This window comes from Fringilla coelebs (assembly GCF_963513975.1).
Source record: "Fringilla coelebs genome assembly, chromosome: 39".
Classification (NCBI taxonomy): Eukaryota; Metazoa; Chordata; class Aves; order Passeriformes; family Fringillidae; genus Fringilla; species Fringilla coelebs.
Window position 1 is genome coordinate 112,904 of NC_140065.1, and position 27,553 is coordinate 140,456.

Consider the following 27,553-nt stretch of genomic DNA (forward strand, 5'->3'; position numbering starts at 1 on the left):
ATTTGGGGTCTAACCCCCCCCGTGCCCCCCCAGGCCCCCCCGGCCCCCCCGTGGGCCCCCCCAGCGAATACACCGAGGTGCCCCTGGGCTGCCTGCAGCTGCCGGGGGGAGGGGCCCTCAGCCCCCAGCCCCCAGGTGAGGACACGCCCCCCAGGACACGCCCTGCATGCCTGGACACGCCCCTTCCCTGGGACACACCCTGCACACCTGGACACACCCACAGGGACACACCCTGCACACCTGGACACGCCCCTTCCCTGGGACACATCCTGCACACCTGGACACACCCACAGGGACACACCCTGCACACCTGGACATGCCCCTTCCCTGGGACACACCCTGCACACCTGGACACACCCACAGGGACACACCCTGCACACCTGGACACGCCCCTTCCCTGGGACACATCCTGCACACCTGGACACACCCATTCACTGGGACACGCCCTGCACACCTGGACACACCCATTCCCTGGGACACGCCCTGCACACCTGGACACGCCCCTTCCCTGGGATACGCCCACTGGGACACGCCCTGCACATCTGGGACACGCCCAGTGGGACACACCCTGCACACCTGGACACACCCATTCACTGGGATACGCCCTGCACACCTGGACACACCCATTCCCTGGGACACGCCCACTGGGACACGCCCTGCACATCTGGACACACTCATTCCCTGGGACACGCCCACCTGGCCACACCCAACCCACCCACCAGGACACGCCCTGGATGCGTTCCCATGTCTGTCACACCCCGGCCACGCCCTTCCCACACCCCTTAACCACACCCTGACCTTGGCCACGCCCAGACCGCACCCAGACCACGCCCTGACCCCACCCTGACCACACCTTGACCACACCCTGACCTTGGCCACGCCCAGACCGCACCCAGACCCCACCCTGACCCCACCCTGACCACGCCTTGACCTCACCCTGACCCTGACCACACCCTTGGCCACGCCCTGACCCTGGCCACAGCCTGACCCCACACTGACCACACCTTGACCTCACCCTGACCCTGGCCACGCCCTTCCCACACCTCTTGACCACACCCTGACCGTGTCACACCTTGGCCACGCCCTGACCACACCCTGACCTCATCCTGACCCTCGGCCACACCCTGACCCTGACCACACCCTTGGCCACGCCCTGACCGTGTCACACCTTGGCCACACCCTGACCACACCCTTGGCCACGCCCTGACCCCACCCTGACCCTGGCCACGCCCTGATCACACCCAGACCACGCCCTGACCACACCCTTGACCGTACCTTTCCCATTCCCTTGGCCACACCCTTGGCCACACCGTGACCCTTGGCCACGCCCTGACCATGTCACACCTTGGCCACGCCCTGACCACACCCTGACCACGCCTTGCCCATTCCCTTGGCCGCACCTTGACCTCACCCTGACCCTTGGCCACGCCCTGACCCTGGCCCCGCCCTTGGCCACACCCTGACCCTGACCACGCCCTTGGCCCCGCCCAGGCCCGGCGGAGGCGGAGCGTTTCGAGGAGCTGCCGCTCTGCTCCTGCCGCATGGAGGCGCCCAAGGTGGAGCGGGGCGGGGACCGAGGGCTCTGCATGGCCACCGAGAGCGTGGACGGGCAGGTGAGCACACCTGGGCACACCTGGGGGCATTGGGGACACACCTGGGCACACCTGGGGGCATTGAGGGCACACCTGGGGAACCTGGGCACATTGGGGGCACACCTGGGCACACCTGGGGATGTGGGGACCGCGGGCTCTGCATGGCCACCGAGAGCATGGACGAGCAGGTGGGCACACCTGGGACACCTGGGCACACACCTGGGCACACTTGGGAGCATTGGGGACACACCTGGGGGCATTGGGGACACACCTGGGAGCATTGGGGACACACCTGGGGGCATTGGGGACACACCTGGGCACACCTGGGGGCATTGGGGACACACCTGGGCACACCTGGGGGCATTGGGGACACACCTGGGGGCACCTGGGGGCATTGGGGGCACACCTGGGCACACCTGGGGCAGACCTGGGGAGCACCTGGGGGGCACCTGGGGATACACCTGGGCACACCTGGGGAACACCTGGGCACACCTGGGGGGCACTGGGCACACACCTGGGCACACCTGGGGCACACCTGGGGGGCACTGGGCACACACCTGGGCACAGCTGGGGGCATTGGGGACACACCTGGGGGCATTGGGGACACACCTGGGGACACCTGGGGCAGACCTGGGGGCATTGGGGACACACCTGGGGCACACCTGGGCACACCTGGGGCACACCTGGGGCACCTGGGGCACACCTGGGGACACCTGGGGCAGACCTGGGGGCATTAGGGACACACCTGGGGGCACACCTGGGGCACCTGGGGGCATTGGGGACACACCTGGGGCACACCTGGGGCACCTGGGTACACTGGACCTGGGCACACCTTGGGCACACCTGGGGCACCTGGGCACACCTGGGGAACACCTGGGGGCACCTGGGGGCATTGGGGACACATCTGGAGGCATTAGGGACACACCTGGGGGCATTAGGGACACACCTGGGGGCACACCTGGGACACACCAGGTGCGGTGTCGCGCCGTGCCCTCACCTGGAGCCACCCAAAAAGCCCCAAAAATCCCCAAATCGTCCCCAAACCGTCCCCAGCTGAGCGGCTGCGGCAGCAGCATCCTGAAGCGCGAGACGATGCGGCCGTCGAGCCGCGTGCCCCTGATGGTGCTGTGCGAGAGCCACCGCGCCAGGATGGTCAAGCACCAGTGCTGCCCCGGCTGCGGCCACTTCTGCACGGCTGTGAGTGGGGATTGGGGGGAAAAACGGGGAAAACGGGAAAAAACGGGGAAAAAATGGGGAAAAACGCAAAAAACCCCACGAAAATCGGATAAACTATGGGGAAATGGCGAAATAACGGCAAAAAAACCCAAAAAAACCCCAAAAATGCAGAGCCAGGGTGGTCAGGCAGCAGGGCTGTCCTGGTTGGGGTCAGTTCTGCACTGCTGTGAGTGGGGATTGGGGGGAAAAACGGGGAAAACGGGAAAAAACGGGGAAAAATGGGGAAAAATGCAAAAATCCCCACGAAAATCGGATAAAGTGTGGGGAAATAGGGAAAAAACCCCACAAAAAAACCCAAAAAACCCTAGAAACGATGACCCGGGGTGGTCAAGCACCAGTGCTGCCCCGGCTGCGGCCACTTCTGCACGGCTGTGAGTGGGGATTGGGGGGAAAAACGGGGAAAACGGGAAAAAACGGGGAAAAACGCAAAAATCCCCGCGAAAATCGGATAAAGTATGGGGAAATGGTGAAAAAAACCCCAAAAAACCTCCAAAAAACCTCAAAAGTGCAGAGCCAGGATGGTCAGGCAGCAGGGCTGTCCTGGCTGCGGCCACTTCTGCACGGCCGTGAGTGGGGATTGGGGGGAAAAACGGGGAAAACGGGAAAAAACGGGGAAAAACGCAAAAATCCCCACGAAAATCGGATAAAGTATGGGGAAATGGTGAAATAACCTGACAAAAATACCCAAAAAACCCCAAAAATGCAGAGCCAGGATGGTCAGGCAGCAGGGCTGTCCTGGCTGGGGTCAGTTCTGCACGGCTGTGAGTGGGGATTGGGGGGAAAAACGGGGAAAACGGGAAAAAACGGGGAAAAACGCAAAAATCCCCACGAAAATCGGATAAAATACGGCAAAATAGCAAAATAACGGCAAAAAAACCCAAAAATGCAGAGCCAGGATGGTCAGGCAGCAGGGCTGCCCCGGCTGCGGCCACTTCTGCACGGCCGTGAGTGGGGATTGGGGGGAAAAACGGGGAAAACGGGAAAAAACGGGGAAAAACGCAAAAATCCCCACGAAAATCGGATAAAGTATGGGGAAATGGTGAAATAACCCGACAAAAATACCCAAAAAAACCCCAAAATGCAGAGCCAGGGTGGTCAGGCACCAGGGCTGCCCCGGCTGCGGCCACTTCTGCACGGCTGTGAGTGGGGATTGGGGGGAAAAACGGGGAAAACGGGAAAAAACGGGGAAAAACGCAAAAAACCCCGTGAAAATCGGATAAAATACGGCAAAATAGCAAAATAATGGCAAAAAAACCCCAAAAAACCCCAAAAATGCAGAGGCAGGATGGTCAGGCAACAGGGCTGTCCTGGCTGGGGTCAGTTCTGCACGGCTGTGAGTGGGGATTGGGGGGAAAAACGGGGAAAACGGGAAAAAACGGGGAAAAACGCAAAAATCCCCGTGAAAATCGGATAAAGTATGGGTGAATGGTGAAATAACCGCAAAAAACCCCAAAAGTGCAGAGCCAGGGTGGTGAGGCACCAGGGCTGTCCTGGCTGGGGTCAGTTCTGCACGGCTGTGAGTGGGGATTGGGGGGAAAAACGGGGAAAACGGGGAAAAAACGGGGAAAAACGGGGAAAAACGGGGAAAAATGCAAAAATCCCCACGAAAATCGGATAAAATATGGGGAAATAGCAGGAAAAAGCGCAAAAAAAATACCCAAAAAACCCCAAAAATGCAGAGCCAGGGTGGTCAGGCAGCAGGGCTGTCCTGGTTGGGGTCAGTTCTGCATGGCCGTGAGTGGGGATTGGGGGGAAAAACGGGGAAAACGGGAAAAAACGGGGAAAAAATGGGGAAAAATGCAAAAAACCCCGCGAAAATCGGAGGAAATATGGGTGAATAGAGAAAAAAAAACCCACTAAAAATCCTAAAAACGCAGAGCCAGGATGGTCAGGCAGCAGGGCTGTCCTGGCTGGGGTCAGTTCTGCACGGCTGTGAGTGGGGACTGGGGGGAGAAACGGGGAAAACGGGAAAAAACGGGGAAAAACACAAAAATCCCCACGAAAATCTGATCAGGGGACATCCCTGCAGTGCCACCCTGGTGCCAGTCTGTCCCTAAAGGCCATTAAAGTGTCCCCAAACCCCCTCAAACTGTCCCCAAACCCCCTTTAAGCACCCGTAACCCATCTCTATGATCTTGGTGACACTCTGCCACCCCCTGGTGACACCTTGGTGACATTTGTGTCCCCCCAGGGGACATTCCTGGAGTGCCACCCCGACGTGCGCATCGGGCACCGTTTCCACCGCGCCTGCGTCTCGCGCCTGGGGGGTCTCACTGTCTGTCCTGTCCCCTGTCCTGGGCACCTTGGGGACACTCTGGGACACCCTGGGGACACTCTGTGACCCTTGGGGACATCCCTGCAGTGCCACCCTGGTGCCAGTCTGTCCCCAAACCCCCTCAAACTGTCCCCAAACCCCCTTTCATTGTCCCCAAACCCCCTTTAAGCACCCGTAACCCATCTCTATGATCTTGGTGACACCTTGGTGACACCTTGGTGACACTTTTCCCCCCAGGGGACATTCCTGGAGTGCCACCCTGGTGCCAGTCTGTCCCCAAGTCCCCTCAAACTGTCCCCAAACCCCCTTTAAGCACCCGTAACCCATCTCTATTATCTTGGTGACACTCTGCCACCCCCTGGTGACACTCTGTGACACACTGGGGACACTCTGTGACCCTTGGGGACATCCCTGCAGTGCCACCCTGGTGCCAGTCTGTCCCCAAACCCCCTCAAACTGTCCCCAAACCCCCTTTCATTGTCCCCAAACCTCCTTTTAGCACCCGTAACCCATCTTGGTGACCCCTGGTGACACTCTGCCACCCCTTGGTGACACTTTGGTGACACTTTTCCCCCCAGGGGACATTCCTGGAGTGCCACCCTGCTGCCAGTCTGTCCCCAAAGGCCATTAAAGTGTCCCTAAACCCCCTCAAACTGTCCCCAAACCCCCTCAAACTGTCCCCAAACCCCCTTTAAACACCCATAACCCATCTCTATTATCTTGGTGACCCCCTGGTGACACTTTGGTGACACTTTGGTGACACTTTGGTGACACTTTTCCCCCCCAGGGGACATTCCTGCAGTGCCACCCTGGTGCCAGTCTGTCCCCAAATCCCCTCAAACTGTCCCCAAATCCCCTTGAACTGTCCCCAAACCCCCTTTTAGCACCCGTAACCCATCTTGGTGACACTCTGCCACCCCCTGGTGACACTTTGGTGACACTTTGGTGACACTTTTCCCCCCAGGGGACATTCCTGGAGTGCCACCCCGACGTGCGCATCGGGCACCGTTTCCACCGCGCCTGCGTCTCGCGCCTGGGGGGTCTCATTTTCTGTCCCCACTGCGGCGAGGACGCGTCCGAGGCCCAGGAGGTGACGCTGCCGCGCCCCGAGGGGACCTTGGGGACATCGGAGCCGCCCCCGGTGCCACCCCCGGCGCCGCCCGAGCCCGCCCGGGCCCGCGGCAGGGCCGAGGCGCCCACGCCCAGGTGGGGAAAAATGGGAATTTGGGGGGAAATTGGGGATTTTTGGGAAAAATTTGATTTTTGGGGGGGGAAATTTGGATTTTTTTGGGGGAAAATTTTGAATTTTTTGCAGAAATTTTGAATTTTTTTGGAGAAATTTTGAATTTTTTTGGGGGGAAAAATGGGGTTTTGGGGGGGAAATTTGAATTTTTGGGGGGGTGAAATTGGATTTTTGGGGGGAAAAGGTGGATTTTTTGGGGAAAATGGGGGTTTGGGGGGGGAAAATTGAATTTTTTTGGGGAAAATTGATTTTGGGTGGGATTTTTGGGGATTTTGGCTGATTTTGTTCCCTCTCCCCCCCTGGCAGTGCCCGGATGCGGGGGCAGGGCGAGGGCCGGGGATATTTTGGGTCATTTTGGCTGATTTTGGGTCATTTTGAGTGGGATTTTTGGGTTATTTTGGGTGGGATTTTGGCTGATTTTGGCTGATTTTGGGTGGGATTTTTTTTGATTTTTGGGTATTTTGTCTGATTTTGTCTGATTTTGTTCTCTCCCCCCCCTCAGTGCCCGGATGCGGGGGCAGGGCGAGGGCCGGGGATATTTTGGCTGATTTTGGGTCATTTTGAATGGGATTTTTTTTGGATTTTCAGGATTTTTGGGTCATTTTGGGTTATTTTGAGTGGGATTTTTTTGGATTTTGTCTGATTTTGTTCTCTCCCCCCCCTCAGTGCCCGGATGCGGGGGCAGGGCGAGGGCCGGGGATATTTTGGGTCATTTTGGCTGATTTTGGGTCATTTTGAGTGGGGTTTTCGGGGGATTTTTGGGATTTTTGGATTATTTTGGGTGGGATTTTGGCTGATTTTGTCTGATTTTGTTCCCTCTCCCCCCCCTCAGTGCCCGGATGCGGGGGCAGGGCGAGGGCCGGGGATATTTTGGGTCATTTTGGCTGATTTTGGGTCATTTTGAGTGGGGTTTTCGGGGGATTTTTGGGATTTTTGGATTATTTTGGGTGGGATTTTGGCTGATTTTGTCTGATTTTGTTCCCTCTCCCCCCCCTCAGTGCCCGGATGCGGGGGCAGGGCGAGGGCCGGGGATATTTTGGGTCATTTTGGGTCATTTTGGGTCATTTTGAGTGGGGTTTTTTGGGATTTTTGGGTTATTTTGGCTGATTTTGGGTGGGATTTTGTCTGATTTTGTTCCCTCTGCCCCCCCCAGTGCCCGGATGCGGGGGCAGGGCGAGGGCCGGGCGCCCCCCCCGGACCCCCGGGCCGAGCCCATCGACAGCTCGGGGGGGCCGGTGCTGGCCCTGCCCTCGGGGGGGGCCCTGAGCGCCCGGGGGCTCCCCCCAGGCCCCGCCAGGGAGCACCTGGAGAAGGCTCTGCTGGGCCAGGAGGCTGAGAGGTGAGAGAAAAACACACCTGGGCACACCTGGGGGGCTAAAAACACACCTGGGACCCCAAAAATACACCTGGGGGGGGGAAACAGCCCAAAAATTCACCTGGGGGGGATAAAACAGCCTAAAACCACACCTGGAGGAGGCTCTGCTGGGCCAGGAGGCTGAGAGGTGAGTCAGGAACACACCTGGGCACACCTGGGACCCCAAAAAATGCACCTGGGACCCCAAAAAAGGCACCTGGGGGGGTTAAGATGTACCTGGGACGGGAAAAACCAGCCCAAAATCACACCTGGGGGGATAAAACCACACCTGGAGAAGGCTCTGCTGGGCCAGGAGGCTGAGAGGTGAGAGAAAAACACACCTGGGCACACCTGGGGGGCTAAAAACACACCTGGGACCCCAAAAATACACCTGGGGGGGGGAAACAGCCCAAAAATTCACCTGGGGGGGATTAAACAACCCAAAAATTCACCTGGGGGGGATAAAACAGCCTAAAACCACACCTGGAGGAGGCTCTGCTGGGCCAGGAGGCCGAAAGGTGAGAGAAAAACACACCTGGGCACACCTGGGACCCCACAAAATACACCTGGGGGGGTTAAAATGTACCTGGGAGGGGAAAAACCAGCCCAAAATCACACCTGGGGGGGGGTAAATCCACACCTGGGGGGGTAAATCCACACCTGGAGAAGGCTCTGCTGGGCCAGGAGGCTGAGAGGTGAGTCAGGAACACACCTGGGACCCCAAAAATACACCTGGGACCCCAAAAAATGCACCGGGGGGGGTTAAAATGTACCTGGGAGGGGAAAAACCAGCCCAAAATCACACCTGGGGGGGTAAATCCACACCTGGGGGGGTAAATCCACACCTGGGGGGGTAAATCCACACCTGGAGAAGGCTCTGCTGGGCCAGGAGGCTGAGAGGTGAGTCAGGCACACACCTGGGGGGGATAAAACACACCTGGGACCCCAAAAAATGCACCTGGGGGGGATAAAACAGCCCAAAAATTCACCTGGGGGGGATAAAACAGCCTAAATCCACACCTGGAGGAGGCTCTGCTGGGCCAGGAAGCTGAGAGGTGAGTCAGGAACACACCTGGGCACACCTGGGGGGCATAAAACCACACCTGAGGGGGAAAAAACAGCCCAAAATCCACACCTGGGGGGGTAAATTCACACCTGGAGAAGGCTCTGCTGGGCCAGGAGGCTGAGAGGTGAGAGAAAAACACACCTGGGCACACCTGGGACCCCAAAAAATGCACCTGGGACCCCAAAAAATGCACCTGGGGGGGTTAAGATGTACCTGGGAGGGGAAAAACCAGCCCAAAATCCACACCTGGGGGGGGTAAATTCACACCTGGAGAAGGCTCTGCTAGGCCAGGAAGCTGAGAGGTGAGAGAAAAACACACCTGGGCACACCTGGGGGGGTTAAAACACACCTGGGACCCCAAAAAATACACCTGGGGGGGGTTAAAATGTACCTGGGAGGGATAAAACAGCCCAAAAATTCACCTGGGGGGATAAATCCACACCTGGGGGGATAAAACAGCCCAAAAATTCACCTTGGGGGGGGGAAAAACACCCTAAAATTCTTCCCAGTTTATCCCAGTTCCATCCCAGTCCCTCCCAGTCCCTCCCAGTTTATCTCAGTTCTCTCCCAGTCCCTCCCAGTTCCCTCCCAGTTCCCTCCCAGTCCCTCCCAGTTCCCTCCCAGTCCCCCCCAACCCCCTCCCAGTCCCTCCCAGTTCCTTCCCAGTCCATCCCAGTTCCTCCCAGTCCCCCCCAATCCCTGCCCAGTGCCCCCCAGTCCATCCCAATTCCCACCCAAACCCCTCCCAGTCCCTCCCAGTCCATCCCAGTCCCCCCCAGTTCCCTCCCAGTTCCCCCCAGTCCATCCCAGTCCCCCCCAGTTCCCTCCCAGTTCCCCCCAGTCCATCCTAGTCCCCCCCAGTCCCCCCCAAACCCTTCCCAGTCCCTCCCAGTCCCCCCCAGTCCCCCCCCAATCCCCTCCCAATTTATCCCAGTTCCCCCCAATCCCTCCCAGTCCCTCCCAGTTTATCCCAGTTCCCCCCAGTCACTCCCAGTTCCCCCCAGGAGGAAGAAGCTGAGGTTCCACCCCCGGCAGCTTTACCTGAGCGTCAAACAGGGGGAGCTGGGCAGGGTCATCCTGATGCTGCGTGAGTGGGGACCCCAAAAAACCCAAAAAAACCCAAAAACCCCCAAAAAACCCCAAAAAACCCCAAAAAACCTCAAAATCTGGGAAAATCCCAAAAATCCTGGGGGGGAAATCCCAAAAATCCTGGGGGAAATCCCAAAAATCCTGGGGAAAATCCCAAAATCTGGGGGGGATTTGGGGTCATCCTGATGCTGCGTGAGTGGGGACCCCAAAAACCCCAAAAAAACCCCAAAAAAACCCCCCAAAACCCCAAAAACCCCCAAAATCTGGGAAATTGCCAAAAATCCTGGGGGAAATACCAAAAATCTGGGGGGGAAATCCCAAAATGTGGGGGGGATTTGGGGTCATCCTGATGCTGCGTGAGTGGGGACCCCAAAACCCCCAAAAAACCCCAAAATCTGAGAAAATCCCAAAAATCCTGGGGGAAATCCCAAAAATCCTGGGGGAAATCCCAAAATCTGGGGAGGATTTGGGGTCATCCTGATGCTGCGTGAGTGGGGACCCCAAAAACCCCAAAAAACCCCAAAAATCCCCAAAAATCCCAGAAACCCCCAAAATCTGGGAAAACCCCAAAATATCCTGGAGGAAATCCCAAAAATCCTGGGAAAAATCCCAAAATCTGGGGAGGATTTGGGGTCATCCTGATGCTGCGTGAGTGGGGACCCCAAAAACCCCAAAAAAACCCCAAAAAACCCCCAAAAAAACCCAAAAAAACCCAAAAAACCCTCAAAATCTGGGAAAATCCCAAAAATCCCAGGGAAAATCCCAAAATCTGGGGGGGAATCCTAAAAAAAATCCCAAAATTTGGGGGGGATTTGGGGTCATCCTGATGCTGCGTGAGTGGGGACCCCAAAAAACCCCAAAAAACCCCAAAATCTGAGAAAATCACAAAAATCCTGGGGGAAATCCCAAAAATCCTGGGGGAAATCCCACAAATCCCGGGAAAAATCCCAAAATCTGGGGGGGATTTGGGGTCATCCTGATGCTGCGTGAGTGGGGACCCCAAAAAACCCTAAAAACACCCAAAAACCCCAAAAAACCCCAAAAACCCTCAAAATCTGGGGAAATCCCAAAAATCCTGAGGGAAATCCCAAAAATCCTGGGGGAACTCCCAAAATCTGGGGGGGATTTGGGGTCATCCTGATGCTGCATGAGTGGGAATCCAAAAAACCCCCAAAAAACCCAAAAAACCCCAAAAATCCCCAAAAATCCCAGAAACCCCCAAAATCTGGGAAAATCCCAAAAATCCTGGGGGAAATCCCAAAAATCCCGGGAAAAATCCCAAAATCTGGGGGGGATTTGGGGTCATCCTGATGCTGCATGAGTGGGGACCCCAAAAAACCCCAAAAAAACCCAAAAAACCCAAAAAACCCCAAAAAACCCCAAAATCTGAGAAAATCCCAAAAATCCTGGGGGAAATCCCAAAAATCCTGGGGGAACTCCCAAAATCTGGGGGGGATTTGGGGTCATCCTGATGCTGCGTGAGTGGGGACCCCAAAAACCCCAAAAAACCCCCAAAAAACCCCAAAAAACCCAAAAACCCCCCAAAAAACCCCAAAATCTGGGAAAACCCCAAAATATCCTGGGGGAAATCCCAAAAATCCTGGGAAAAATCCCCAAATCTGGGGGGGATTTGGGGTCATCCTGATGCTGCATGAGTGGGGACCCCAAAAACCCCAAAAAAACCCCAAAAAACCCCAAAAACCCCTCAAAATTTGGGAAAATCCCAAAGGAAATCCCAAAATCCTGGGGAAAATCCCAAAATCTGGGGGGGATTTGGGGTCATCCTGATGCTGCATGAGTGGGGACCCCAAAAAACCCCCAAATTTGGAGGGGGACTCCAAAAAAGTCCCTAAAATTTGGGAAATTCCCCCCAAACCTGGGGGAAATCCCAAAATTTGGGGGGGGCATTTATGGGGAACTCCCAAAAATCCCCAAAATTTACGAGGAACCCCAAAAATTTGAAGAGTCCTTGGGGGAATTTTGAGGTGGTTTGGGGGGTCCTGGGGGGATTTTGGGGTCCTTGGGTGGGGGGGGATTTTTGGGGGGTTCCAAATCCCATTTTGGGATTCCTCAGCCATTTTGGGGTTCCCGATCCCATTTTTTGCTCCCTTTTCCCATTTTTAGGTGTTCTCAATCCCATTTTGGGGTTTCTGATCCCATTTTTGTCTCCCTTTTTCCCATTTCTCGTGCTTTTTACCCCAATTTTTTCTCCCTTTCCCCATTTTTTGGTGGGTTTTTTATCCCATTTTTTTTGCTCCCTCCTCTCATTTTTGGTGGATTTTAACCATTTCTGGTGGGTTTCACCCCATTCCTGTGTCCCTTTCTCCATTTCTGGTGGTTTTTACCCATTTTTGGTGGTTTTTTTCCCATTTTGGGCTCCTTTTCCCCATTTCTGGGTTTTTTTCCCCATTTCTGGTGGTTTTTACCCCATTCCTGTGTCCCTTTCCCCATTTCTGGTGGTTTTTACCCCATTCCTGTGTCCATTTCCCATTTCTGTTGGTTTTTCCCCATTTTTGTTGGTTTTTTTCCCAATTCTGACGTTTCTCACCCCATTTTTGTTGTTTTTTTCCCATTTTTGTTGGTTTTATCCCAATTCTGGCATTTCTCACCCCATTCCTGTGTCCATTTCCCATTTCTGGTGGTTTTCACCCCATTTCTGTCTTCCTTTTCCCATTTCTGGTGGTTTTTTCCCCATTCCTGTGTCCCTTTTCCCATTTCTGTTGTTTTTTTCCATTTCTGCCGTTTTTTACCCCATTCCCGTGTCCCTTTCCCATTTCTGGTGTTTTTTTCCCATTTCTGTTGGGTTTTTTCCCATTTTTGTTGGTTTTTTCCCCATTTTTGTTGTTTTTTTCCCATTTCTGGTGTTTTTTACCCCATTTTTGTTGTTTTTTCCCAATTCCGGTGTTTCTCACCCCATTCCCGTGTCCCTTTCCCCATTTTTGTTGGTTTTTTTCCCATTTCTGTTGTTTTTACCCAATTCCTCTGTTTTTTACCCCATTCCCGTGTCCCTTTTCCCATTTCTGTTGGTTTTTACCCCATTTTGGGTGGTTTCTCCCCATTTTTGCTGTTTTTTCCCAATTCTGCCGTTTCTCACCCCGTTCCCATGTCCCTTTTCCCATTCCTGTTGGTTTTTTCCCATTTCTGTTGGTTTTTTCCCCATTTTTGTTGTTTTTTCCCAATTCCGGTGTTTTTTACCCCATTCCCGTGTCCCTTTTCCCATTTTTGTTGTTTTTTCCCATTTCTTCTGTTTCTCACCCCATTCCCGTGTCCCTTTCCCCATTTTTGTTGGTTTTTTTCCCATTCCTGTTGGTTTTTTCCCCATTTTTGTTGTTTTTTCCCAATTCCGCTGTTTTTTACCCCATTCCCGTGTCCCTTTCCCAGTGGACAATCTGGACCCCAACTTCCAGAGCGACGCCCAGAGCAAGCGCTCGGCGCTGCACGCGGCCGCGCAGAAGGGACACCTGGAGATCTGCCACCTGCTGCTCCAGGTGAGCTCAGACACACCTGGGGACACACCTGGGGACACCTGAGTGACACACCTGGGGACATCCCAGTACCATCCCAGTGCTCCCAGTATGGGATCTGTGTGATCCCAGTACAGCCCAGAAGGGACACCTGGAGATCTGTCACCTGCTGCTCCAGGTGAGCTCACCTGAGTGACACCTGGGACACACCTGGGGACATCCCAGTACCATCCCAGTACCATCCCAGTGCTCCCAGTATGGGATCTGTGTGATCCCAATACAGCCCAGAAGGGACACCTGGAGATCTGTCACCTGCTGCTCCAGGTGAGCTCACCTGGGGACACACCTGAGTGACGCCTGGGGACACCTGGGGACATCCCAGTACCATCCCAGTGCTCCCAGTATGGGATCTGTGCCATCCCAGTACAGCCCAGAAGGGACACCTGGAGATCTGTCACCTGCTGCTCCAGGTGAGCTCAGACACACCTGAGTGACACACCTGGGGACACCTGAGTGACACACCTGGGGACACACCTGAGTGACAGCTGGGGACATCCCAGTGCTCCCAGTATGGGATCTGTGTGATCCCAGTGCTCCCAGTACAGCCCAGAAGGGACACCTGGAGATCTGTCACCTGCTGCTCCAGGTGAGCTCACCTGGGGACACACCTGGGGACATCCAAGTACCATCCCAGTACCATCCCAGTGCTCCCAGTATGGGATCTGTGTGATCCCAGTATGGCCCAGAAGGGACACCTGGAGATCTGCCACCTGCTGCTCCAGGTGAGCTCAGACACACCTGAGTGACACCTGGGGACATCCCAGTGCTCCCAGTATGGGATCTGTGTGATCCCAGTGCTCCCAGTACAGCCCAGAAGGGACACCTGGAGATCTGCCACCTGCTGCTCCAGGTGAGCACACCTGGGACACACCTGGGACACACCTGAGTGACACCTGAGTGACACCTGAGTGACACGTGGGGACATCCCAGTGCTCCCAGTATGGGATCTGTGTGATCCCAGTATGGGATCTGTGCCATCCCAGTACAGCCCAGAAGGGACACCTGGAGATCTGCCACCTGCTGCTCCAGGTGAGCTCACCTGGGGACACCTGGGACACACCTGTGACACACCTGGGGACACACCTGAGTGACAGCTGGGGACATCCCAGTGCTCCCAGTATGGGATCTGTGTGATCCCAGTGCTCCCAGTACAGCCCAGAAGGGACACCTGGAGATCTGCCACCTGCTGCTCCAGGTGAGCACACCTGGGACACACCTGGGGACACCTGAGTGACAGCTGGGGACATCCCAGTGCTCCCAGTATGGGATCTGTGCCATCCCAGTATGGGATCTGTGTGATCCCAGTACGGCCCAGAAGGGACACCTGGAGATCTGCCACCTGCTGCTCCAGGTGAGCTCACCTGGGGACACACCTGGGGACACACCTGGGGACATCCCAGTGCTCCCAGTATGGGATCTGTGCCATCCCAGTGCTCCCAGTACAGGATCCCAGTGTCCCCTGTGTCCCTTGGCTGTGTCAGTGCTGGTCAGTGGTCACTCAGTGGTCACTCAGAGGTCATTGGTCACTCAGGGTCACTCAGGGGTCACTCAGGGGTCAGGGGTCACTCAGGGGTCACTCTGGTCACTCATTGGTCACTCCAGGTCACTCAGGGGTCACTCTGGTCACTCAGTGGTCACTCTGGTCACTCAGGGGTCACTCACTGGTCACTCAGAGGTCACTCAGTGGTCACTCAGGGGTCACTCGGGTCACTCATGGGTCACTCAGGGTCACTCAGTGGTCACTCAGGGGTCAGTGGTCACTCTGTGGTCAGTCAGGGGTCACTCTGTGGTCACTCAGGGGTCAGTGGTCACTCATTGGTCAGTCAGGGGTCACTCTGTGGTCACTCAGTGGTCAGTGGTCACTCATTGGTCACTCAGGCCGGAGCCAACATCAATGCCGTGGACAAGCAGTGCCGGGGGGGTGGTGGTCAGTGCTGGTCAGTGCTGGCCATGGGTGGTCAGTGCTGGTCAGTGGTCACTCAGTGGTCACTCAGGGGTCAGTGGTCACTCTGTGGTCAGTCAGTGGTCACTCAGTGGTCACTCAGTGGTCACTCTGTGGTCACTCAGGCCGGAGCCAACATCAATGCCGTGGACAAGCAGCGCTGGGGGGGGGATGGTCAGTGCTGGTCAGTGGTCACTCAGTGGTCACTCAGTGGTCACTCAGTGGTCACTCAGTGGTCACTCCAATGTCCATCCCAGGCCGGAGCCAACATCAACGCCGTGGACAAGCAGCGCCGCACGCCGCTGATGGAGGCCGTGGCCAACGACCAGCTGGAGACGGCGCGGTACCTGCTGCAGAGGGGGGGGTGTGCCTACAGCCAGGTGAGCTGTGACGTCATCACACACCTGTGTGACGTCATCATACACCCACACACACCTGGGACACAACTGTGACATCATAGATACACCTGTGACATCACACGCACAGACACACGGTGCGGTACCTGCTGCAGGGGGGGGGGTGTGCCTACAGCCAGGTGAGCTGTGACATCATCACACACCTGGGTGATGTCATCACACACCCACACACACCTGGGACACATCTGTGACATCATAGATACACCTGTGACATCACACACACAGTGGTACCTGCTGCAGTAGGGGCTGTACCTACAGCCAGGTGAGCAGTGACGTCATCACACACCTGGGACACACCTGTGACATCATAGACACACCTATGACATCACACAAACCATGACATCATCCCCACGCGGCGATGCCACCGCCTCTCTTTATGACATCATCACCCTTGTATGACATCACCACCCCCTTTATGACGTCACCGCTCCCCTGTGTGACGTCACGGCTCCCCTTTATGACGTCACCGCCCTCCTTGATGACGTCACAGGAGGAGGACGGCTCCACCTGCCTGCACCACGCGGCCAAAAACGGCAACCTGGAGATGGTGGAGCTGCTGCTGAGCACCGGCCAGGTGGACGTCAACGCGCAGGTGAGGGCGTGGCCTGCGTGTCCTGGGTGTGGTCAGTGTGGTCAGTGTGTCCTGGGGGTGGCCAGCGTGTCCTGGGGGTGGTCAGTGTGGTCAGTGTGTCCTGGGTGTGGTCAGTGTGGTCAGTTTGTCCTGGGAGTGGTCAGTGTGTCCTGGGGGTGGTCAGCGTGTCCTGAGTGTGGTCAGTGTGTCCTGGGTGTGGTCAGTGTGGTCAGTGTGTCCGGAGTGTGGTCAGTCTGTCCTGAGTGTCCTGGGGGTGGTCAGTGGTCAGTGGAGCTGCTGCTGAGCACCGGCCAGGTGGACGTCAACGCGCAGGTGAGGGCGTGGCCAGCGTGGTCAGCGTGTCCTGGGCGTGGTCAGTGTGGTCAGTTTGTCCTAGGGCTGGTCAGTGTGGTCAGTTTGTCCTAGGGCTGGTCAGTGTGGTCAGTGTGTCCTAGGGCTGGTCAGTGTGGTCAGTTTGTCCTGGGAGCGGTCAGTGTGTCCTGAGAGTGTCCTGAGGGTGGTCAGTGGGTCAGGGTTGGTCTGGGGGGGATGACCAGGGGGTGGTCAGTGTGTCCGGGGGTGGTCAGTGGGTCAGGGGTGGTCAGTGACCCCCGAGTGACCCCGAGTGCCCCCCAGGACAGCGGGGGCTGGACCCCCATCATCTGGGGTGGTCTGGGGGGGATGACCAGGGGTGGTCAGTGGGTCTGGGGTGGTCAGTGGGATGACCAGGGCTGGTCAGTTGGTCTGGGGGTGGTCAGTGGGTCTGGGGTGGTCAGTGGGTCTGGGCTGGTCAGTGGGTCTGGGGTGGTCAGTGGGATGACCAGGGCTGGTCAGTGGGTCTGGAGTGGTCAGTGGGATGACCAGGGCTGGTCAGTGGGTCTGGGGTGGTCAGTGGGATGACCAGGGGTGGTCAGTGGGTCTGGGGGTGGTCAGTGGGTCTGGGGGTGGTCAGTGGGATGACCAGGGGTGGTCAGTGGGTCTGGGGTGGTCAGTGGGATGACCAGGGGTGGTCAGTGGGTCTGGGGTGGTCAGTGGGTCTGGGGTGGTCAGTGGGTCTGGGGGTGGTCAGTGGGTCTGGGGGTGGTCAGTGGGATGACCAGGGGTGGTCAGTGGGTCTGGAGTGGTCAGTGGGATGACCAGGGCTGGTCAGTGGGTCTGGGGTGGTCAGTGGGATGACCAGGGGTGGTCAGTGGGTCTGGGGGTGGTCAGTGGGTCTGGGGGTGGTCAGTGGGTCTGGGGTGGTCAGTGGGTCTGGGGTGGTCAGTGGGATGACCAGGGGTGGTCAGTGGGTCTGGGGTGGTCAGTGGGATGACCAGGGGTGGTCAGTGGGTCTGGGGGTGGTCAGTGGGATGACCAGGGGTGGTCAGTTGGTCTGGGGGTGGTCAGTGGGTCTGGGGTGGTCAGTGGGTCTGGGGTGGTCAGTGGGTCTGGGGTGGGCAGTGGGATGACCAGGGGTGGTCAGTTGGTCTGGGGGGGATGACCAGGGGGTGGTCAGTGGGTCTGGGGTGGTCAGTGACCCCCGAGTGACCCCGAGTGCCCCCCAGGACAGCGGGGGCTGGACCCCCATCATCTGGGCGGCCGAGCACAAACACATCGAGGTGATCCGGCGGCTGCTGACCCGCGGGGCCGACGTCACCCTGACCGACAACGTGAGCACCTGGGGCACCTGGGCACACCTGGGGGCAGCTGGGGGCAACTGGGCACACCTGGGGCACAGCTGGGATACACCTGGGAACAGCTGGGGGCATTGGGGACACACCTGGGGGCATCTGGGGCACACCTGGGGGCATTGGGGACACACCTGGGGGCACCTGGGCACACCTGGGGGCACCTGGAGCACCTGGGCACAGCTGGGGGCATTGGGGACACACCTGGGGGCATCTGGGGCACACCTGGGAGCATTGGGGACACACCTGGGGGCATCTGGGCACACCTGGGCACACCTGGGGCACAGCTGGGATACACCTGGGAACAGCTGGGGGCATTGGGGACACACCTGGGGGCATCTGGGGCACACCTGGGGGCATTGGGGACACACCTGGGGGCACCTGGGCACACCTGGGGCACACCTGGGATACACCTGGGCACAGCTGGGGGCATTGGGGACACACCTGGGGGCATCTGGGGCACACCTGGGAGCATTGGGGACACACCTGGGGGCATCTGGGCACACCTGGGGGCACCTGGGGGTACCTGGGGGCATTGGGAACACGCCTGGGGCACACCTGGGGAACATCTGGGGGTACCTGGCAGGACATCTGCCTGCACTGGGCAGTCAATGGCTGGCTGTGGCTGGTCAGGGATGGTCAGTGCTGGTCAGTGGCTGGGTGTGGCTGGTCAGTGCTGGTCAGCAGTGGTCAGTGCTGGTCAGGGGTGGTCAGCAGTGGTCAGTGCTGGTCAGGGGTGGTCAGCAGTGGTCAGTGCTGGTCAGGGGTGGTCAGCAGTGGTCAGTGCTGGTCAGGGGTGGTCAGCAGTGGTCAGTGCTGGTCAGGGGTGGTCAGCAGTGGTCAGTGCTGGTCAGTTGGTCACTCCCTGTGGCAGGAGGAGAACATCTGCCTGCACTGGGCAGTCAGTGCCTGGGTGTGGCTGGTCAGTGCTGGTCAGTGGCTGGGTGTGGCTGGTCACTCAGGGTCAGCAGTGGTCAGCAGTGGTCAGTTGGTCACTCCCCGTGGCAGGAGGAGAACATCTGTCTGCACTGGGCAGTCAGGGGCTGGGTGTGGCTGGGTGTGTCTGGTCAGTGCTGGTCAGTGGCTGGGTGTGGCTGGTCTGTGATGGTCAGCAGTGGTCAGTGATGGTCAGTGGCTGGCTGTGGGTGGTCAGCAGTGGTCAGTGATGGTCACTCACGGTCAGTTGGTCACTCCCCGTGGCAGGAGGAGAACATCTGCCTGCACTGGGCAGTCAGGGGCTGGGTGTGGCTGGGTGTGGCTGGGTTTGGGTGGTCAGTGATGGTCAGTGGCTGGGTGTGGCTGGTCAGTGATGGTCAGCAGTGGTCAGTGCTGGTCAGTGGCTGGGTGTGGCTGGTCAGTGCTGGTCCGTGGCTGGGTGTGGGTGGTCAGCAGTGGTCAGTGATGGTCAGTTGGTCACTCCCCGTGGCAGGAGGAGAACATCTGCCTGCACTGGGCCTCGTTCACGGGCAGCGCCGAGATCGCCGAGGTGCTGCTGAACGCGCAGTGCGACCTGCACGCCGTCAACTTCCACGGGGACACGCCCCTGCACATCGCTGCCAGAGAGAGTTATCACGATTGTGTGAGGTGAGGGAAATGGGTCTGGGGGCTTCTGAGGGGTCACAGAGCATTGGGGGGGTCACAGAGCCTGGGGGAGTCAGGGGTCACCCCTTCCACGGGGACACGCCCCTGCACATCGCTGCTAGAGAGAGTTATCATGATTGTGTGAGGTGAGGGAATTGGGTCTGGGGGCTTCGGGGGGGTCACAGAGCATTGGGGGGGTCACAGGGGTCCGGGGGAGTCAGGGGTCAGCCCTTCCACGGGGACACGCCCCTGCACATCGCTGCTAGAGAGAGCTACCATGACTGTGTGAGGTGAGGGAAATGGGTCTGGGGGCTTCTGAGGGGGCTGGGGGGGTTAGAGGGGTCAGGGGGAGTCAGGGGTCAGCCCTTCCACGGGGACACGCCCCTGCACATCGCTGCTAGAGAGAGTTATCACGATTGTGTCAGGTGAGGGAAATGGGTCTGGGGGCTTCTGAGGGGGCTGGGGGGGTTAGAGGGGCTGGGGGAGTCACAGGGGACACAGGGACACAGGGACACAACTTCCACTGGGACACGCCCCTGCACATCGCCACCAGGGAGAGTTATCACGATTGTGTGAGGTGAGGGAAATGGGTCTGGGGGCTTTGGGGGGGGCTCGGGGGGTCACAGGGGTCAGGGGGACATGGGGATACAGGGACATGATTGGGTCAGGTGAAGGAATTGGGTCTGGGGGCTTCTGGGGGGGTCACAGGGGTCAGGGAACAGGGGGACACGGGGATACAATAGTGTCAGGTGAGGGAATTGGGTCTGGGGGCTTCTGGGAGGTCACAGGGGTCAGGGGGACATGGGGATACAATCGTGTCAGGTGAGGGAATTGGGGCTGGGGGCTTCTGAGGGGTCTGGGGGGGTCCGGGGACATGGGGATACAATTGTGTCAGGTGAAGGAATTGGGTCTGGGGGCTTCAGGGGGGTCACAGGGGTCATGGGGACATGGGGATACAGGGACATGATTGGGTCAGGTGAGGGAATTGGGGCTGGGGGCTTCAGGGAGGTCACAGGGGTCAGGGGGACATGGGGATACAATAGTGTCAGGTGAGGGAATTGGGGCTGGGGGCTTCTGGGGGGGTCACAGGGGTCAGGGAACAGGGGGACACGGGGATACAATAGTGTCAGGTGAGGGAATTGGGGCTGGGGGCTTCTGAGGGGGCTTGGGGGGTGACAGCGGTCAGGGAACAGGGGGACATGGGGACATGATTGGGTCAGGTGAAGGAATTGGGTCTGGGGGCTTCAGGGGGTCACAGGGGTCAGGGGGACATGGGGATACAGGGACATGATTGGGTCAGATGAGGGAATTGGGGCTGGGGGCTTCTGGGGGGGTCAAAGGGATCAGGGCACACCCCCATGGCTGTGACAGGTGAGGGGAGAAATTGGGGCTGGGGGCTTCGAGGGGAGAGGGGTCCCTGGAATTGGGGAGGGGTCTCAGGAATTGGGGATGGGTCCCTGGAATTGGGGAGGGGTCTCAGGAATTGGGGAGGGGTCCCTGGAATTGGGGAGGGGTCCCTGGAATTGGGGGAGGGGTCCCTGGAATTTGAGGAAGGGTCCCTGGAATTTGGGGAGGGGTCTCAGGTGGTCCCTAATCCCCCCTCCCCAATTCGGGACCCACAGAGGATCCCATGGGGAGAAACCATTAAAGGGAGTGATGGGAATCCACGGAATTTGGGGTGAATTTGGGGGGGTCCCAGGTGGGTCCCAGAATTTAGGGAGGGGTCTGGAATTTGAGGAGGGGTCCCTGAAATTTGGGGAGGGGTCTCAGGAATTGGGGAAGGGTCTCAGGAATCCGGGGAGGGGTCTCAGGTGGTCGCTGACCCCCCCCCCTCCCCAATTCGGGACCCACAGACCCACAGAGGATCCCACAGGGAGAAACCATTAAAGGGAGCGGGGGGAATCCCTGGAATTTGGGGTGAAATCGGGGGGGTCCCAGGTGGGTCCTAGAATTTGGGGAGGGGTCTGGAATTTGAGGAGGGGTCTCTGAAATTTGGGCAGGGGTCTCAAGAATTGGGGAGGGGTCTCGGGAATCTGGGAAGGGCTCCCCGGTGGTCGCTGATCCCCCCTCCCCAATTCGGTGCCCACAGAGGATCCCACGGGGAGAAACCATTAAAGGCAGGAGGGGATCCCCAGAATTCGCGGTGGGATTGGGATGAATTTGGGGGGCTCCCATCAATTTGGGGAGGGGTCCCCAATTCGAGGAGGGCTCCCTGACCCCTCGCTGCCCCTCCAGCCTGTTCCTGTCGCGCGGGGCCGACCCCGAGGTGCGGAACAAGGAGGGCGACTCCCCCCTGGACCTGACCCCGGAGCGCTCCGAGGTCTGGGTGGCGCTGCAGCTGAACCGCAAACTGCGCCTGGGGGCGGCGGGCCGGGCCCTGCACACCGAGCGCATCGTCAGCAGGTGGGAACGGCACCGAAGGGGTTAATTCGGGGCTCTTTGGGCTTTGGGGCTTTTGGGGAATTTTTCCGATTTTTTCCCGATTTTTTTCCGATTTTTTTGGATTTTTTTTCGATTTTTTTGAGATTTTTTAAAAATTTTTTCCGATTTTTTTTCCAATTTTTTTGAGATTTTTTTCCAATTTTTTCCGATTTTTTTTCTGATTTTTTTTCGATTTTTTTCCGATTTTTTTCCGATTTTTTCCTGATTTTTTTCCGATTTTTTTCCGATTTTTTCCTGAATTTTTTTTAAATTTTTTTCGATTTTTTTCTGATTTTTTTCCGATTTTTTTTGAATTTTTTCCGATTTTTTTCCGATTTTTTTTGAATTTTTCCCGATTTTTTTCCGACTTTTTCTGATTTTTTTCTGGTTTTTTTCTGATTTTTTTCCGATTTTTTTTGAATTTTTTCCGATTTTTTTTCCGATTTTTTTCTGATTTTTTTTAATTTTTTCCGATTTTTTTTCGATTTTTCAACGATTTTTTGGGGGTTTTTTTGGGCAGTTTTTGTGTCACAAATCGAGGCCGATGTTCCTTTGGATTTTGTATTTTTACAGAATTTTTTCCCTGATTTTTGGGGATTTTTTTCGGATTTTTTTGGTAATTTTTCCATTCCTGGCTGGATTTTTTTGGCCATTTTTAGGTTGACTTTTTAGAAAATAATTTTGCTGTTTCTGGTTGGATTTTTTTGGTAATTTTTCCATTCCTGGCTGGATTTTTTTGGGAATTTTTCCATTGCTGGGGGGATTTTTACATTTCATGGGAATTTTTCCATTCCTGGGGGGATTTTTACATTTCTGGGGGAATTTTTCCATTCCTGGCCGGATTTTTTTTGTAATTTTTCCATTCCTGGCTGGATTTTCATGGGAATTTTTCTATTCCTGTGGGAATTTTTACATTTCTGGGGGAATTTTTCCATTCCTGGCCAGATTTTTTTGTAATTTTCCCATTCTTGGCCGGATTTTCTTTATAATTTTTGCATTCCTGGGGGGATTTTCACGGGAATTTTTCCATTCCTGGGGGGATTTTCACGGGAATTTTTCCATTCCTGGCTGTTTTTTGTTGCTGATTTCGGGGTCCCCCCCTGTGTCCCCCCCCTGTGTCCCCCCAGGGACGTGGCCCGGGGCCACGAGAACGTCCCCATCCCCTGCGTGAACGGCGTGGACGAGGAGCCCTGTCCCCAGGACTACAAATACATCGCTGAGAACTGCGAGACCTCCACCATGAACATCGACCACAACATCACCCACCTGCAGGTCTGGGGCAAAAAATGGGGAAAAGGGGAAAAAACGGGAAAAAACGGTGAAAAAATGGGGAAAAACGGTGAAAAAATGGGGAAAATCGGTGGAAAAATGGGGAAAATCGGTGGAAAAATGGGGAAAAATGGAAAAAAAAATGGGATTTTGGGGTGAGAACTGCGAGAGCTCCACCATGAACATCGACCACAACATCACCCACCTGCAGGTCTGGGGCAAAAAATGGGGAAAATGGAAAAAAACGGGAAAAAACGGTGAAAAAATGGGAAAAATCGGTGAAAAAATGGCGAAAATAGGGGGAAAAAATGGCGAAAATCGGTGGAAAAATGGGGAAAAATGGGGAAAAAATGGGATTTTGGGGTGAGAACTGTGAGAGTTCCACCATGAACATCGACCACAACATCACCCACCTGCAGGTCTGGGGCAAAAAATGGGGAAAATGGGAAAAAACGGGAAAAAACGGTGAAAAAATGGGGAAAAACGGTGGAAAAATGGCGAAAATAGGGGGAAAAATGGGGAAAAAATGGAATTTTGGGGTGAGAACTGCGAGACCTCCACCATGAACATCGACCACAACATCACCCACCTGCAGGTCTGGGGCAAAAAATGGGGAAAACGGGAAAAAATGGGAAAAAATGGGAAAAATCGGTGGAAAAATGGCGAAAATCAGTGGAAAAATGGAAAAAATAGGGGAAAAAACGGGGAAAAAATGGGGAAAAAATGGAATTTTGGAGTGAGAACTGTGAGACCTCCACCATGAACATCGACCACAACATCACCCACCTGCAGGTCTGGGGCAAAAACGGGGGAAAATGGGAAAAATTGGGAAAATTTGGTGAAAAAATGGCAAAAATCGGTGAAAAAATGGCAAAAATCGGTGGAAAAAATGGGGAAAAAATGGAATTTTGGGGGGATTTTGGGGTGAGAACTGGGAGACCTTCACCATGAACATCGACCACAACATCACCCACCTGCAGGTCTGGGGCAAAAAATGGGGAAAATGGGAAAAAACGGTGAAAAAATGGGGAAAATCGGTGAAAAACGGGGAAAAAATGGGGAAAAACAGGGGAAAAATGGAAAAAATGGGGAAAAAATGGGATTTTGGGGGGATTTTGGGGGGATTTTGGGGTGAGAAATGTGAGAGCTCCACCATGAACATCGACCACAACATCACCCACCTGCAGGTCTGGGGCAAAAATGGGGAAAATGGGAAAAAACGGGAAAAAACGGTGAAAAAATGGGGAAAATCGGTAGAAAAATGGGGAAAAAATGGGAAAAAAATGGGATTTTGGGGGGAGAACTGGGAGAGCTCCACCATGAACATCGACCACAACATCACCCACCTGCAGGTCTGGGGCAAAAAATGGGGAAAATGGGAAAAAACAGGAAAAAATGGGAAAAATCGGTGAAAAAATGGCGAAAAACGGGGAAAAAATGGGGAAAAAATGGGGAAAAAATGGGATTTTGGGGGGATTTTGGGGGGATTTTGGGGTGAGAACTAGGAGACCTCCACCATGAACATCGACCACAACATCACCCACCTGCAGGTCTGGGGCAAAAAATGGGGAAAACGGGAGAAAATGGGGAAAAAATGGGAAAAATCGGTGGAAAAATGGTGAAAATCGGTGGAAAAATGGCGAAAAAATGGGATTTTAGGGGGATTTTGGGGGGATTTTGGGGTGAGAACTGGGAGACCTCCACCATGAACATCGACCACAACATCACCCACCTGCAGGTCTGGGGGAAAAAATGGGGAAAATGGGAAAAAACGGGGAAAATGGGAAAAATTGGTGAAAAAATGGCGAAAATTGGTGAAAAAATGGGATTTTGGGGGATTTTGGGGTGAGAACTGTGAGACCTCCACCATGAACATCGACCACAACATCACCCACCTGCAGGTCTGGGGCAAAAACGGGGGAAAATGGGAAAAAACGGGGAAAAAATGGGAAAAATCGGTGAAAAAATGACAAAAATCGGTGGAAAAATGGCGAAAAAATGGGATTTTAGGGGGATTTTGGGGGATTTTGGGGTGAGAACTGGGAGAGTTCCACCATGAACATCGACCACAACATCACCCACCTGCAGGTCTGGGGCAAAAAATGGGGAAAATGGGAAAAAATGGGAAAAAATGGGGAAAAAATGGGAAAAATTGGTGAAAAAATGGCGAAAATTGGGGAAAAAATGGAGAAAAAATGGGGAAAAAATGGAATTTTGGGGGGTAAAATTGAATAAAAATGGATTTTTCTGGGGTAAAATTGATGGGAAATGGGGATTTGGGGGGACTGGGATGGACTGGGAGGGGATTTGTGGCGTTTTGGGGGGAAATTTGAGTATTTTGAGTTAATTTTGGGTTGATTTTGGATAAATTTTGGTGTCATTTTGTATTTTTTGGTGGAAGTTTTGGGTTTATTTTGTGTATTTTGGGTAAGTTTTGGGTTTATTTTGTGTATTTTGGGTAAGTTTGGGGTTTATTTGGTGGTTTTGGGGTTTATTTTGTGTATTTTGGGTGAGTTTGGGGTTTATTTTGTGTATTTTGGGTAAGTTTGGGGTTTATTTTGTGTATTTAGGGTTTATTTTGGGTTTATTTGGTGTTTTTTTGGGGTTTATTTGGTGTATTTTGGGTAAGTTTTGGGTTTATTTTGTGTTTGTTGGGTGAGTTTTGGGCTTATTTTGTGTATTTTGGGTTTATTTTGTGTATTTAGGGTTTATTTTGGGTTTATTTGGTGTTTTTTGGGGTTTATTTTGTATATTTTGGGTGAGTTTTGGGTTTATTTTGTGTATTTTGGGTAAGTTTTGGGTTTATTTTGTGTATTTTGGGATTTATTTTGTATGTTTGGGGTTTATTTTGTGTATTTTGGGTAAGTTTGGGGTTTATTTGGTGTATTTTGGGGTTTATTTGGTATGTTTTGGGTTTATTTTGTGTATTTTGGGTGAGTTTGGGGTTTATTTTGTGTGTTTTGGGGTTTATTTTGGGTAAGTTTGGGGTTTATTTGGTGGTTTTTGGGGTTTATTTGGTGTATTTTGGGTAAGTTTGGGTTTATTTTGTGTTTATTTTGTGTATTTTGGGATTTATTTTGTGTATTTTGGGTAAGTTTGGGGTTTATTTGGTGTATTTTGGGTGAGTTTGGGGTTATTTTGTATATTTTGGGGTTTATTTTGTGTATTTTGGGTTTATTTTTTGTATTTTGGGTAAGTTTGGGGTTTATTTGGTGTTTTTTGGGGTTTATTTTGTGTATTTTGGGTAAGTTTGGGTTTTTATTTTGTGTATTTTGGGTTTATTTTGTGTATTTTGGGTGAGTTTGGGGTTTATTTGGTGTTTTTTGGGGTTTATTTTGTGTATTTTGGTAAGTTTGGGGTTTATTTGGTGTTTTTTTGGGTGAGTTTGGGGTTATTTTGTATATTTTGGGTTTATTTTGTGTATTTTGGGTTTATTTTGGGTAAGTTTGGGGTTTATTGGTGGTTTTTTGGGTTTATTTTGTATATTTTGGGTGAGTTTGGGGTTTATTTGGTGTATTTTGGGGTTTATTTTGTGTGTCTTGGGTTTATTTTGTGTATTTTGGGTAAGTTTGGGGTTTATTTGGTGTTTTTTGGGTTTATTTTGTGTATTTTGGGTTTATTTTGTGTATTTTGGGGTTTATTTTGTGTTTATTTTGTGTATTTTGGCTTTATTTTGTGTATTTTGGGTGAGTTTGGGGTTTATTTTGTGTATTTTGGGGTTTATTTTGTGTATTTTGGGTAAGTTTGGGGTTATTTTGGGTGAGTTTGGGTTTATTTTGGGTATTTTGGGTAAGTTTGGGGTTTATTTGGGTTTTTTTTTGTTTTTTTGGGGTTTATTTTGTGTATTTTGGGTAAGTTTGGGGTTTATTTGGTGTATTTTGGGTAAGTTTGGGGTTTATTTGGTTTTTTGGGTTTATTTGGTGGTTTTTTGGGTAAGTTTTGGGTTAATTTGGTGTATTTTGGGTAAGTTTGGGGTTTATTTGGTGTTTTTTGGGGTTTATTTTGTGTATTTTGGGTTTATTTTGGGTAAGTTTGGGGTTTATTTGATGGTTTTTTGGGTTTATTTTGTGTATTTTGGGTGAGTTTAGGGTTTATTTTGGGTATTTTGGGTTTATTTTGTGTATTTTGGGTAAGTTTTGGGTTTATTTGGTGTTTTTTGGGGGTTTATTTTGTGTATTTTGGGTACGTTTGGGTTTATTTTGTGTTTATTTTGTGTATTTTGGGTTTTATTTTGTGTATTTTGGGTAAGTTTGGGGTTTATTTTGTGTATTTTGGGTTTATTTTGTGTTATTTTGGGTTTATTTTGT

At 53.9% G+C, this 27,553-nt stretch overlaps 1 protein-coding gene across 1 annotated transcript in view; it reads left to right on the plus strand.

The window, feature by feature from the left end:
- The window catches only part of LOC311164859 (histone-lysine N-methyltransferase EHMT2-like), a gene marked incomplete at both ends in the record, with an annotated part of 37,993 nt that overhangs the window by 636 nt on the left and 9,804 nt on the right, over window positions 1–27,553 (plus strand). The window contains 14 exons of the mRNA XM_084224494.1: window positions 34–135; window positions 1,492–1,613; window positions 2,646–2,789; window positions 5,020–5,103; window positions 6,059–6,309; window positions 7,500–7,685; window positions 9,771–9,853; window positions 13,237–13,343; window positions 15,579–15,701; window positions 16,228–16,329; window positions 17,853–17,957; window positions 19,405–19,559; window positions 21,792–21,959; window positions 23,105–23,249. Of these exons, the coding sequence (XP_084080620.1) occupies window positions 34–135; window positions 1,492–1,613; window positions 2,646–2,789; window positions 5,020–5,103; window positions 6,059–6,309; window positions 7,500–7,685; window positions 9,771–9,853; window positions 13,237–13,343; window positions 15,579–15,701; window positions 16,228–16,329; window positions 17,853–17,957; window positions 19,405–19,559; window positions 21,792–21,959; window positions 23,105–23,249 (1,877 nt within the window). The remainder of the gene's footprint in view (window positions 1–33; window positions 136–1,491; window positions 1,614–2,645; window positions 2,790–5,019; window positions 5,104–6,058; window positions 6,310–7,499; window positions 7,686–9,770; window positions 9,854–13,236; window positions 13,344–15,578; window positions 15,702–16,227; window positions 16,330–17,852; window positions 17,958–19,404; window positions 19,560–21,791; window positions 21,960–23,104; window positions 23,250–27,553) is intronic.